Below are 15,166 nucleotides of genomic sequence, written 5' to 3' on the forward strand. Positions count from 1 at the left end.
GGTTTCCCCCATCACCCATAGGGAGACTTCCCCAGGGTCATAATAATTTGCATACAAAGAGAGAAGCGCTCTACCAGGAACGAACAACAGCTCAGTGGCTTGTTCTATGGCGATTTACCACCCGGAAGCAGCCTCTTTTAGACCAGTGTGCTTTTCACAGAAGAAAACTTTCCTGAAGTATATCAGTCTGATCCCGCCAAGTAAGGTCAGTCCAGCCCCGAAATACCAGGCAATTCTCCTCTGAACAAGGAACATGACAACCCCAGACGATCGTTTCGGCCTTCTATGGGCCTCGTCAGTGAGGTGCAGCCAAATTCCTCTAAGCACACTGGGCAAGGAGTCCACGTCTGGTTTCCCCCATCACCCATAGGGAGACTTCCCCAGGGTCATAATAATTTGCATACAAAGAGAGAAGCGCTCTACCAGGAACGAACAACAGCTCAGTGGCTTGTTCTATGGCGATTTACCACCCGGAAGCAGCCTCTTTTAGACCAGTGTGCTTTTCACAGAAGAAAACTTTCCTGAAGTATATCAGTCTGATCCCGCCAAGTAAGGTCAGTCCAGCCCCGAAATACCAGGCAATTCTCCTCTGAACAAGGAACATGACAACCCCAGACGATCGTTTCGGCCTTCTATGGGCCTCGTCAGTGAGGTGCAGCCACATTCCTCTAAGCACACTGGGCAAGGAGTCCACGTCTGGTTTCCCCCATCACCCATAGGGAGACTTCCCCAGGGTCATAATAATTTGCATACAAAGAGAGAAGCGCTCTACCAGGAACGAACAACAGCTCAGTGGCTTGTTCTATGGCGATTTACCACCCGGAAGCAGCCTCTTTTAGACCAGTGTGCTTTTCACAGAAGAAAACTTTCCTGAAGTATATCAGTCTGATCCCGCCAAGTAAGGTCAGTCCAGCCCCGAAATACCAGGCAATTCTCCTCTGAACAAGGAACATGACAACCCCAGACGATCGTTTCGGCCTTCTATGGGCCTCGTCAGTGAGGTGCAGCCACATTCCTCTAAGCACACTGGGCAAGGAGTCCACGTCTGGTTTCCCCCATCACCCATAGGGAGACTTCCCCAGGGTCATAATAATTTGCATACAAAGAGAGAAGCGCTCTACCAGGAACGAACAACAGCTCAGTGGCTTGTTCTATGGCGATTTACCACCCGGAAGCAGCCTCTTTTAGACCAGTGTGCTTTTCACAGAAGAAAACTTTCCTGAAGTATATCAGTCTGATCCCGCCAAGTAAGGTCAGTCCAGCCCCGAAATACCAGGCAATTCTCCTCTGAACAAGGAACATGACAACCCCAGACGATCGTTTCGGCCTTCTATGGGCCTCGTCAGTGAGGTGCAGCCACATTCCTCTAAGCACACTGGGCAAGGAGTCCACGTCTGGTTTCCCCCATCACCCATAGGGAGACTTCCCCAGGGTCATAATAATTTGCATACAAAGAGAGAAGCGCTCTACCAGGAACGAACAACAGCTCAGTGGCTTGTTCTATGGCGATTTACCACCCGGAAGCAGCCTCTTTTAGACCAGTGTGCTTTTCACAGAAGAAAACTTTCCTGAAGTATATCAGTCTGATCCCGCCAAGTAAGGTCAGTCCAGCCCCGAAATACCAGGCAATTCTCCTCTGAACAAGGAACATGACAACCCCAGACGATCGTTTCGGCCTTCTATGGGCCTCGTCAGTGAGGTGCAGCCACATTCCTCTAAGCACACTGGGCAAGGAGTCCACGTCTGGTTTCCCCCATCACCCATAGGGAGACTTCCCCAGGGTCATAATAATTTGCATACAAAGAGAGAAGCGCTCTACCAGGAACGAACAACAGCTCAGTGGCTTGTTCTATGGCGATTTACCACCCGGAAGCAGCCTCTTTTAGACCAGTGTGCTTTTCACAGAAGAAAACTTTCCTGAAGTATATCAGTCTGATCCCGCCAAGTAAGGTCAGTCCAGCCCCGAAATACCAGGCAATTCTCCTCTGAACAAGGAACATGACAACCCCAGACGATCGTTTCGGCCTTCTATGGGCCTCGTCAGTGAGGTGCAGCCACATTCCTCTAAGCACACTGGGCAAGGAGTCCACGTCTGGTTTCCCCCATCACCCATAGGGAGACTTCCCCAGGGTCATAATAATTTGCATACAAAGAGAGAAGCGCTCTACCAGGAACGAACAACAGCTCAGTGGCTTGTTCTATGGCGATTTACCACCCGGAAGCAGCCTCTTTTAGACCAGTGTGCTTTTCACAGAAGAAAACTTTCCTGAAGTATATCAGTCTGATCCCGCCAAGTAAGGTCAGTCCAGCCCCGAAATACCAGGCAATTCTCCTCTGAACAAGGAACATGACAACCCCAGACGATCGTTTCGGCCTTCTATGGGCCTCGTCAGTGAGGTGCAGCCACATTCCTCTAAGCACACTGGGCAAGGAGTCCACGTCTGGTTTCCCCCATCACCCATAGGGAGACTTCCCCAGGGTCATAATAATTTGCATACAAAGAGAGAAGCGCTCTACCAGGAACGAACAACAGCTCAGTGGCTTGTTCTATGGCGATTTACCACCCGGAAGCAGCCTCTTTTAGACCAGTGGCTGCACCTCACTGACGAGGCCCACAATAGGCCGAAACGTACGTCTGGGGTTTTGCTGTTTCTCTTGTTCAGAGAAGAATTGCCTGGTATTTCGGGGCTGGACTGTACTGTGAAGTCAGGATCAGACTGATATGCTTCAGGAAAGTTTTTCTCTGTGAAAGGCACATGTTGAGCAAAAAGAGGCTGCTTCTTGGGTGGTAACTAGCCATAGAACAAGCTATTATGCTATTGTTTGTTTCCAGGTTGAGTGCTTCTCTCTTTTTATTTATGCAAATTATGACATTTTGGGAAGTCTCCCTAAGTGTGATGCGGGAATCCAGACGTGGACCCGTTGCTCAGTGTGCCTAGAGGGATATGGCTGCACCTCACTGACGAGGCCCACAATAGGCCGAAACGTACGTCTGGGGTTTTGCTGTTTCTCTTGTTCAGAGAAGAATTGCCTGGTATTTCGGGGCTGGACTGTACTGTGAAGTCAGGATCAGACTGATATGCTTCAGGAAAGTTTTTCTCTGTGAAAGGCACATGTTGAGCAAAAAGAGGCTGCTTCTTGGGTGGTAACTAGCCATAGAACAAGCTATTATGCTATTGTTTGTTTCCAGGTTGAGTGCTTCTCTCTTTTTATTTATGCAAATTATGACATTTTGGGAAGTCTCCCTAAGTGTGATGTGGGAATCCAGACGTGGACCCGTTGCTCAGTGTGCCTAGAGGGATATGGCTGCACCTCACTGACGAGGCCCACAATAGGCCGAAACGTACGTCTGGGGTTTTGCTGTTTCTCTTGTTCAGAGAAGAATTGCCTGGTATTTCGGGGCTGGACTGTACTGTGAAGTCAGGATCAGACTGATATGCTTCAGGAAAGTTTTTCTCTGTGAAAGGCACATGTTGAGCAAAAAGAGGCTGCTTCTTGGGTGGTAACTAGCCATAGAACAAGCTATTATGCTATTGTTTGTTTCCAGGTTGAGTGCTTCTCTCTTTTTATTTATGCAAATTATGACATTTTGGGAAGTCTCCCTAAGTGTGATGCGGGAATCCAGACGTGGACCCGTTGCTCAGTGTGCCTAGAGGGATATGGCTGCACCTCACTGACGAGGCCCACAATAGGCCGAAACGTACGTCTGGGGTTTTGCTGTTTCTCTTGTTCAGAGAAGAATTGCCTGGTATTTCGGGGCTGGACTGTACTGTGAAGTCAGGATCAGACTGATATGCTTCAGGAAAGTTTTTCTCTGTGAAAGGCACATGTTGAGCAAAAAGAGGCTGCTTCTTGGGTGGTAACTAGCCATAGAACAAGCTATTATGCTATTGTTTGTTTCCAGGTTGAGTGCTTCTCTCTTTTTATTTATGCAAATTATGACATTTTGGGAAGTCTCCCTAAGTGTGATGCGGGAATCCAGACGTGGACCCGTTGCTCAGTGTGCCTAGAGGGATATGGCTGCACCTCACTGACGAGGCCCACAATAGGCCGAAACGTACGTCTGGGGTTTTGCTGTTTCTCTTGTTCAGAGAAGAATTGCCTGGTATTTCGGGGCTGGACTGTACTGTGAAGTCAGGATCAGACTGATATGCTTCAGGAAAGTTTTTCTCTGTGAAAGGCACATGTTGAGCAAAAAGAGGCTGCTTCTTGGGTGGTAACTAGCCATAGAACAAGCTATTATGCTATTGTTTGTTTCCAGGTTGAGTGCTTCTCTCTTTTTATTTATGCAAATTATGACATTTTGGGAAGTCTCCCTAAGTGTGATGCGGGAATCCAGACGTGGACCCGTTGCTCAGTGTGCCTAGAGGGATATGGCTGCACCTCACTGACGAGGCCCACAATAGGCCGAAACGTACGTCTGGGGTTTTGCTGTTTCTCTTGTTCAGAGAAGAATTGCCTGGTATTTCGGGGCTGGACTGTACTGTGAAGTCAGGATCAGACTGATATGCTTCAGGAAAGTTTTTCTCTGTGAAAGGCACATGTTGAGCAAAAAGAGGCTGCTTCTTGGGTGGTAACTAGCCATAGAACAAGCTATTATGCTATTGTTTGTTTCCAGGTTGAGTGCTTCTCTCTTTTTATTTATGCAAATTATGACATTTTGGGAAGTCTCCCTAAGTGTGATGCGGGAATCCAGACGTGGACCCGTTGCTCAGTGTGCCTAGAGGGATATGGCTGCACCTCACTGACGAGGCCCACAATAGGCCGAAACGTACGTCTGGGGTTTTGCTGTTTCTCTTGTTCAGAGAAGAATTGCCTGGTATTTCGGGGCTGGACTGTACTGTGAAGTCAGGATCAGACTGATATGCTTCAGGAAAGTTTTTCTCTGTGAAAGGCACATGTTGAGCAAAAAGAGGCTGCTTCTTGGGTGGTAACTAGCCATAGAACAAGCTATTATGCTATTGTTTGTTTCCAGGTTGAGTGCTTCTCTCTTTTTATTTATGCAAATTATGACATTTTGGGAAGTCTCCCTAAGTGTGATGCGGGAATCCAGACGTGGACCCGTTGCTCAGTGTGCCTAGAGGGATATGGCTGCACCTCACTGACGAGGCCCACAATAGGCCGAAACGTACGTCTGGGGTTTTGCTGTTTCTCTTGTTCAGAGAAGAATTTCCTGGTATTTCGGGGCTGGACTGTACTGTGAAGTCAGGATCAGACTGATATGCTTCAGGAAAGTTTTTCTCTGTGAAAGGCACATGTTGAGCAAAAAGAGGCTGCTTCTTGGGTGGTAACTAGCCATAGAACAAGCTATTATGCTATTGTTTGTTTCCAGGTTGAGTGCTTCTCTCTTTTTATTTATGCAAATTATGACATTTTGGGAAGTCTCCCTAAGTGTGATGCGGGAATCCAGACGTGGACCCGTTGCTCAGTGTGCCTAGAGGGATATGGCTGCACCTCACTGACGAGGCCCACAATAGGCCGAAACGTACGTCTGGGGTTTTGCTGTTTCTCTTGTTCAGAGAAGAATTGCCTGGTATTTCGGGGCTGGACTGTACTGTGAAGTCAGGATCAGACTGATATGCTTCAGGAAAGTTTTTCTCTGTGAAAGGCACATGTTGAGCAAAAAGAGGCTGCTTCTTGGGTGGTAACTAGCCATAGAACAAGCTATTATGCTATTGTTTGTTTCCAGGTTGAGTGCTTCTCTCTTTTTATTTATGCAAATTATGACATTTTGGGAAGTCTCCCTAAGTGTGATGCGGGAATCCAGACGTGGACCCGTTGCTCAGTGTGCCTAGAGGGATATGGCTGCACCTCACTGACGAGGCCCACAATAGGCCGAAACGTACGTCTGGGGTTTTGCTGTTTCTCTTGTTCAGAGAAGAATTGCCTGGTATTTCGGGGCTGGACTGTACTGTGAAGTCAGGATCAGACTGATATGCTTCAGGAAAGTTTTTCTCTGTGAAAGGCACATGTTGAGCAAAAAGAGGCTGCTTCTTGGGTGGTAACTAGCCATAGAACAAGCTATTATGCTATTGTTTGTTTCCAGGTTGAGTGCTTCTCTCTTTTTATTTATGCAAATTATGACATTTTGGGAAGTCTCCCTAAGTGTGATGCGGGAATCCAGACGTGGACCCGTTGCTCAGTGTGCCTAGAGGGATATGGCTGCACCTCACTGACGAGGCCCACAATAGGCCGAAACGTACGTCTGGGGTTTTGCTGTTTCTCTTGTTCAGAGAAGAATTGCCTGGTATTTCGGGGCTGGACTGTACTGTGAAGTCAGGATCAGACTGATATGCTTCAGGAAAGTTTTTCTCTGTGAAAGGCACATGTTGAGCAAAAAGAGGCTGCTTCTTGGGTGGTAACTAGCCATAGAACAAGCTATTATGCTATTGTTTGTTTCCAGGTTGAGTGCTTCTCTCTTTTTATTTATGCAAATTATGACATTTTGGGAAGTCTCCCTAAGTGTGATGCGGGAATCCAGACGTGGACCCGTTGCTCAGTGTGCCTAGAGGGATATGGCTGCACCTCACTGACGAGGCCCACAATAGGCCGAAACGTACGTCTGGGGTTTTGCTGTTTCTCTTGTTCAGAGAAGAATTGCCTGGTATTTCGGGGCTGGACTGTACTGTGAAGTCAGGATCAGACTGATATGCTTCAGGAAAGTTTTTCTCTGTGAAAGGCACATGTTGAGCAAAAAGAGGCTGCTTCTTGGGTGGTAACTAGCCATAGAACAAGCTATTATGCTATTGTTTGTTTCCAGGTTGAGTGCTTCTCTCTTTTTATTTATGTAAATTAGAAAGATGTTTAAAATTGCATTCTCTTTCTAAATCATGAAAGAAAAATGTGGGTGTCATGTCCCTTTAACTGTTTTGCAAAACAAAAAAGTCTCATAAAACACATCAAAAATAATAACTCATAATAACACTACCTGATAAAAATTATTTAAAACAAAAATATTGCACACAAAACTTATGAGGTCTCAGGTGCTAGAAAAAAAGGTAGACAAAGGGCTTTAACATTGAAATACATACATATGCGTCTCTAAAGATGTATAAGGATGTATATATATATATATATATATATATATATATATATATATATATATAAATAAAAAAATGTCTATATGTGTGTACATATGTATTTATGTATTTAAATATGTATTTATGTATTTACAGACATATATACACATACAGGGAGTGCATAATTATTAGGCAAATGAGTATTTTGACCACATCATCCTCTTTATGCATGTTGTCTTACTCCAAGCTGTATAGGCTCGAAAGCCTACTACCAATTAAGCATATTAGGTGATGTGCATCTCTGTAATGAGAAGGGGTGTGGTCTAATGACATCAACACCCTATATCAGGTGTGCATAATTATTAGGCAACTTCCTTTCCTTTGGCAAAATGGGTCAAAAGAAGGACTTGACAGGCTCAGAAAAGTCAAAAATAGTGAGATATCTTGCAGAGGGATGCAGCACTCTTAAAATTGCAAAGCTTCTGAAGCGTGATCATCGAACAATCAAGCGTTTCATTCAAAATAGTCAACAGGGTCGCAAGAAGCGTGTGGAAAAATCAAGGCGCAAAATAACTGCCCATGAACTGAGAAAAGTCAAGCGTGCAGCAGCCAAGATGCCACTTGCCACCAGTTTGGCCATATTTCAGAGCTGCAACATCACTGGAGTGCCCAAAAGCACAAGGTGTGCAATACTCAGAGACATGGCCAAGGTAAGAAAGGCTGAAAGACGACCACCACTGAACAAGACACACAAGCTGAAACGTCAAGACTGGGCCAAGAAATATCTAAGGTTTTTATGGACTAATGAAATGAGAGTGAGTCTTGATGGGCCAGATGGATGGGCCCATGGCTGGATTGGTAAAGGGCAGAGAGCTCCAGTCTGACTCAGACGCCAGCAAGGTGGAGGTGGAGTACTGGTTTGGGCTGGTATCATCAAAGATGAGCTTGTGGGGCCTTTTCGGGTTGAGGATGGAGTCAAGCTCAACTCCCAGTCCTACTGCCAGTTTCTGGAAGACACCTTCTTCAAGCAGTGGTACAGGAAGAAGTCTGCATCCTTCAAGAAAAACATGATTTTCATGCAGGACAATGCTCCATCACACGCGTCCAAGTACTCCACAGCGTGGCTGGCAAGAAAGGGTATAAAAGAAGAAAATCTAATGACATGGCCTCCTTGTTCACCTGATCTGAACCCCATTGAGAACCTGTGGTCCATCATCAAATGTGAGATTTACAAGGAGGGAAAACAGTACACCTCTCTGAACAGTGTCTGGGAGGCTGTGGTTGCTGCTGCACGCAATGTTGATGGTGAACAGATCAAACCACTGACAGAATCCATGGATGGCAGGCTTTTGAGTGTCCTGGCAAAGAAAGGTGGCTATATTGGTCACTGATTTGTTTTTGTTTTGTTTTTGAATGTCAGAAATGTATATTTGTGAATGTTGAGATGTTATATTGGTTTCACTGGTAAAAATAAATAATTGAAATGGGTATAAATTTGTTTTTTGTTAAGTTGCCTAATAATTATGCACAGTAATAGTCACCTGCACACACAGATATCCCCCTAAAATAGCTATAACTAAAAACAAACTAAAAACTACTTCCAAAAATATTCAGCTTTGATATTAATGAGTTTTTTGGGTTCATTGAGAACATGGTTGTTGTTCAATAATAAAATTAATCCTCAAAAATACAACTTGCCTAATAATTCTGCACTCCCTGTATAAACACATAAATACATATGTACACACATATATATATATATATATATATGTATATATATATATATATATATATATATATATATATATATATATATATATATATATATATATATATATATATATATATATATATATAAGGTCATTGTAGCCCTTTGCAGTTAAGTAGATTAACACATGTAAAAGCATATATGCATATTTATGCGAATGTTATATTGTTTATTTACTGCAAATATTTCACATTCCAATGTTCTGCACATAGTAGAACATGCTCTATGTATCTGTAAATAGATATTTCTATATATAGCTATACCTATATATTGTCATGTATATAGAACATTTTCTGCTATGTGAAGAACATTGGAATGTGAAATAATTATATTGTCATGAGAATATGCAATCGGGTTTGCACATGAGTAGGATGTTTTTTGCTCCATTTACTTTTTTTGCTCCACTGACTTCTATGGGGGAATATGTGAACATGCATGTGATATTCTAACTTCGGCTTCTTGAGCTTGTCTGGTTATTGCGTGAGCTGTGCAGGCACAGCCCTATTAATGAGGGGGGCAGTACAGAGAGCACGGTGTGTATATATCTATAGCTGCAAACCCTACACATCTATATATCCATATGTAGGTATTTATGTTTATATACATTGTCTTATAGATATAGACTGACATACAGACAGACAGATAGATAGATAAATAGATAAATAGATAGAGAGATAAGATAGATAACCAAGAGAGGCCTGGTGGGCAATTGTCAACCTGCCCCCTGGCCCAGTCCACCCCTGCTTCCATGTCCCTTTGATAATACCAATGATAATATTTTCAAAAGTAACTAGGTAGAATTAATCCAAGCTTACTTTTAGCAAAGGAGTATACAAATCAAAATGTAAGAATACAACAATGTATGTAAAATGAGTTTTGTTGATAAACTATTAATATTAAAACACAGCAGTCAAATATATAAGAGAACCACATACAGTTTGTTTATGCAAAAATCTGAAAATGTGAATGGCTGAAGCACAATCTTTCCTAAAATTCTCTTCTAAACTTAATGCTAATGGGACCGTTCAGTGGCTCCTATTAAAGGGACATGAAACTGGATAAAAAAAATCTATTATATATTATAAAAAATGGTAAAATATATAAGTAAGTACAAACCTCATTTTTTCACATTTAACGAATTTGTCCTATCTACATGTTACTTAGACATGCTACTTCCTTTATTGTCAGATTTTATGTGCAGCACAATTCTCATAACAGCTTGTCAGACAATAATATTAATAGCACCATGTCAGTTGCTGAGAATTATCTTGCTCTCCAGCACCTCCTAGAGGAAGTAACATGACTACACAGAATCATAATGAGAAAAACAATCATTTTCAATATGTCTTGAAATTATTTTTTACCTTTTACTAAGATTAATAAGCTATATTTTAATGCACATTACCATCAGCAAATTATTGTCTATTGTCATGTTTTTTAATATGTCTTTTAAAAACAACATATCTTTATACTTACAGATTCTGAAGGCCAGTGTATAGTTCCATATCAACAGCATTCAACGTATGCAAGCCTTTCCAGTTTTCTATATGTCTGTAAATAAAAGGAAAGATAGCTTTAACCAGATTGTAACAGAACAATTGATTTTATTTATGACATACATTTATTGATTTTTGCATTATGTATAGAGTAGAAAGACATCTGCCAATGCATTGGGTCGTATCTGAGTATAAGGGCAATGTCACAGATGTTGGAGTTATGGAAATTATATAATAATTGTACAGTGCCTATTTATGAATCACATCTGTGACACATTGAAAGCTCTGCATTCAAAATGCAATTCAATACAGCCATATGATAAACGTGACCCATCTTTTCTATATGTGACGTAAATGAGCTTGAAACAGATACATTTAGGAACTTTTGTTTGGTCATTTCAGTAAAACATCTGCAGCAACACTGTCTTTGCTTATACAAGTAAATACATATGTGATTGTATCTTACAATGAGACCACAAACGTACTTTAGCAGCAGAGACATTCATTTGCTTCTAACAAATACAAATGTGTTTTTCCTGAATATGGAATTTTTTGTTTAGCGTTTTATTATCTATTTGCTTAAATTTTTTCTTTTTTTATTATACCACCCAAAGAGCAAGAAATAGTGTTTCCAAGTTAAGATCTAGAACACATTCTGCAAACATTTACGTGTCAATTTAGACTTAAATTATGAAAAAAAAAGAACCTATCTGAAAAGGTACTCACAAAGGTATAACAAAAAAATGGCCCAGTTCAAAGAACTACTTTCTATACAATGCTAATAAAGCAGGATAGGCAAATAATTAAAATTAAATTATTTTACCTGCCTTAAAGGGACATTAAACACTAGATACATATCATGCACCTCTCTCTAGTTACAAGTAAGGTCATTTTGGAACTTAGTTTACACTGCAGCTATCTGAAGTAGAGCTGCACATGTGCAAACAGGTGAGCACAGAAATGCTGAGAAATCTAGATTTCAACATGGTGGCACTCATGACAAGAGAGAGGCGGGGAACAACCTCAATACTATGCTTATAAAATGTATTTGGTGCTTTATGTCCCTTTAAATGGACATATCTGTATGAAAAGATAATGTTTTGTTTTGTTACAACATGTTATTTTAAAACAAATTAATTTATTTTACATTGTGTTTAACTCCTTTTAAAGGGTAAATGAGGTCACAGTTGCAAAACTGGAAGATCCCCATTCTAGTGGCCTGATATTCAAAAGCTCGCCGGTATGGAGAGAAATCATGGGATTTTTTTAGGCACATTGTAATGTAGGAGTCTATCCTTCGCATACAAAATCCTGCATAGTGAGATAAATATCTTTTAAATTAAATTTTGTGTTTCTAACATTTTGTTAGATCATCTCACCTGATTGCGAGCTTTTGAATATCAGCCTATATATGCTTTACATATATATATATATATACATCAAAGATACCAGCACTCTCTAGGTTGAAAATAATGCCGGGGTGCACTCAGACGTATGTGTAGAAATAATCCAAAGGAGTCACTCGCCGTGATACAATCAAATGTTTAATGAAGAGTACTCTTCATTAAACATTTGATTGTATCACTATCCTTTGGATTATTTCTATATATAAATATATATATTGTAAAATATATCTGTATACATATACATTCAGTATATATATATATATATATATATATATATATATATATATATATATATATATATATATATATATATATATATATATATGTGTGTGTGAAACAGGGGGATATCAGCACTCACAGATTCATCGAAAAGTTAGGTTACAACTCTGTGTTTCAAAATTATTACTGAGAGTTGGTGCATGGGGATAGTAGCTCAAATGAATGAAAAAAAATAAAAAGAAGCCCAAAGAAAAAAAAAGACAGAACCCCCACTAATGGTAAAGACTATTAGTGGCATTACACCAAGACAAATGGCCTGTGGCTTGATCTGAGTTAGTACTCATACACAAAAACCTCACAACCCTAGAACAGCTAACAAGAGGTACTTAGTTATGTGTCAGGTAACTGAAATTATCTTCTTAAAATGCAGCAAAAATAAATGTACATCTACCCTTCAAAATCACCCAAATATTCAACTTTGGGCTATATTGCATAATATTGTTAAAAATTGGTTTGCTACAGGAAAAAGTAAATTTTTAGTTTTAAGTAGCAAGTCAATTTTCACTTACGTATTACACCACTTGTAGGGAAAATCTCTTGCTCTTGCTACGTACATGTGGTCATACGTAGAAACTGATTGCTACATAATACAAAGTTGTAGGGATTTGTAGTTTCAAGACACATCAGTTGCATATTTTGATGATATAACCATAGCAACAGCATTAGTTGCTATAAGTCCATGTGTTAGAGTCGGAGTAGGGTAGCTACAGGAGCAAAGTAGCTCTAGCAGAAGCAGATTTAAATAAGATTTATCTTCCTTTCCCTTGTTTTTGTATATTATAAGAAATAATAAATGTATTCCTATTTATAAAAATGAAGTTACACTTGCAATACTATCTTATTATAAAAATAAATAAAACTTTCCAATTTTAAAAAAAATCTTAATGATTAACAATTAATTTTTGCAAATATCACACACATATATAATGAAAAAAAGTAAATTGCAAAGATTAATATTCATATATTGTATTATTTTAAAACCATAAGGGCTAGATTACAAGTGGAGCACTAAATTATTGTGCTCCCGCAAATGGGCAAATTTGCCTTTTTGCGGGAGCACAATAATTCACCAGCTTTTACAAGTGTCTGTTTATTGCTACCGCGAGATTACATCTCTGGTTAATTTTCTAAAAGTGCCCCAAATGCCCTTAAAATAGAGGGCATTGTAGTTTTTAATGAAAAAAAGTACCATTTTTAAAAAAATTAAAAACAACTGCACTAGGCAGTTTTTGGGGTCTAAAGTTGGTGGGAGTGTGGTGCTAGAAAAAAAACGGCACTGAAAAAAGTCTTTACTTTGCGGTCTAGGGTAACAGTGTGTTCCTATAGACAGCAAAGTAAATATATTTGCACATGCTTATATATATATACATATTAACACATAAATATATATGTATATAATCATATAATATAATATATATTTTAAAATACTGCCCATTGCTGCGCTACTTACCCTTTCACTGCGCCAGATTCTGATGCCGTCTGGAGCCTATGGAAGCGCGCTCTTGTGAGCAAAATTGTTCTTAGCAATGTGAATGCGAGCTTGTGTTCACATTGTGTTTAACTTGTAATACCAGCGCACATTATCGAGCACTGGTTTTACAATGTGGAGTTCTAATATTGCTTGCTCGCAAGTGATATTTAGCTCTCCACATGTAATCTGTCCCTAAGTATATTTTACCAATGTTCTGCTATTACTACTAGCTACGTTATAGTATATCTCTATAATATTAAATATGGCTTTGATAATATTTAATGGTTTCTTGACATATACACTAAAGGGAAGATTAATAAACATAAGTTATCATGTTTATTTTAAAAAACAATAATAAAATCTTATAGAGTTAGAACTTTTTGAATCCACCATTAGCAAGAAGAGATGTAGCGACACCTTATGAACTTGTAGCAAGCAGCGCATGATATGTTATTTACAATGCATTTGGAAATCCCATTAAAAGTATAGGCAGCGTCTACTCTACCAGAGCTCTCACTATCTTGCTCTTGCTATCATTTGTAGCAAGTGAAGTGTAATGGCTGAGGATTTGCTACTTGTAGCTAGTGCCAGTAAAAAACTCTTGCTACAGGTAGCTAACGTCATGTAATCTAGTCCTAAGAATTTGCAATACACCAGCAGCTTACTTGCTCCCTTAGCATCACAATTCATTGAGAGAAACCTCCTAGTGATATACTCTTGTTTAAGTCCTCTAATTAAACAAAATAAAACACAGGGATCTTTGGAACACAGTTGGGAACTACATATACTGACAATCCTTTGAAATACTGAAGAATGCAGGAAGAATAGTAGACATTTCTATTGTTCATTTGGTAATTGGGATCTCTTATCTCTACAGCAGACCCCATCTGCTTTTTAAATCTATAATTTTCATGTTTAGTAGTATTTCATATTTCAGTCTACTCAATTATAAACCATGCTTTGTGCTTACAATGTAATTTTAAACTTCAAATAAAAACAATACTGCTTTTCTTCAAGATGTTTTTCTATCTATGTCATTCTTTGAAATCACCAACATCAATTTTCACATATATTTTAGAGGCTAAATAAAATTGTAAAATAATTTACATTAGGAACAGGCATCCTTAAGTGACATCTGGTTACCATGACACCAACAATATATTTCTCTGTCCTATAACATCAAGTAAGATTAAGCAAAATGTTATTGTGAGCACTAATATAACAATGTAGATTTTAGAGAATCTGTGTGATATTATAGTTGTACCATCAAAATAACTTAATATTAGCAGCTCACACCATCAGAGGTGTTTGATAGTGTAATCCTTAGAGTTTCACATGGGGTGCTCTAATCAAGACTTTCAAAACAACCATCCAACCTTTTCCAACAACATGCAATTACAGCCGCTGGGCATGGCATGATTATCAATGTGTAGTTCTTCAGATTTGTCGGATTTTGTAAGAAGCTCTCCACACTTTCTCAGTGGGATGCTGGTTAAATTACTTCATATCCAGTTGTTTCAACCTACGCACCTGTAATGTTGTAACAATGATAATTATATTCCACACCTATTCCTCTTCTGTATGAGGATCATCTCACCCCATACTGAAATACAGAACATGGCAACATACATTTCAAAGTAGCAGCTTAAGCAGGGGGGGGAGATCTGCATAATCTGCCGTTTCTTTTGAATGAACTAAACTCAATCTAAAGGGATATTTTGATACAA

General features: G+C 39.8%; 1 protein-coding gene across 6 annotated transcripts in view; it reads right to left on the reverse strand.

Annotated features, from left to right (window-relative positions):
• The window catches only part of NTRK3 (neurotrophic receptor tyrosine kinase 3), an 809,743-nt gene that overhangs the window by 593,656 nt on the left and 200,921 nt on the right, over positions 1-15,166 (reverse strand). For all 6 annotated transcript variants that reach the window (XM_053717653.1, XM_053717652.1, XM_053717649.1 and 3 more), the window contains exon 2: positions 10,264-10,338. In XM_053717653.1, the coding sequence (XP_053573628.1) occupies positions 10,264-10,338 (75 nt within the window). The remainder of the gene's footprint in view (positions 1-10,263; positions 10,339-15,166) is intronic.

The sequence above is a fragment of the Bombina bombina genome, chromosome 6 (assembly GCF_027579735.1).
Source record: "Bombina bombina isolate aBomBom1 chromosome 6, aBomBom1.pri, whole genome shotgun sequence".
In the NCBI taxonomy this organism is placed as follows: domain Eukaryota; kingdom Metazoa; phylum Chordata; class Amphibia; order Anura; family Bombinatoridae; genus Bombina; species Bombina bombina.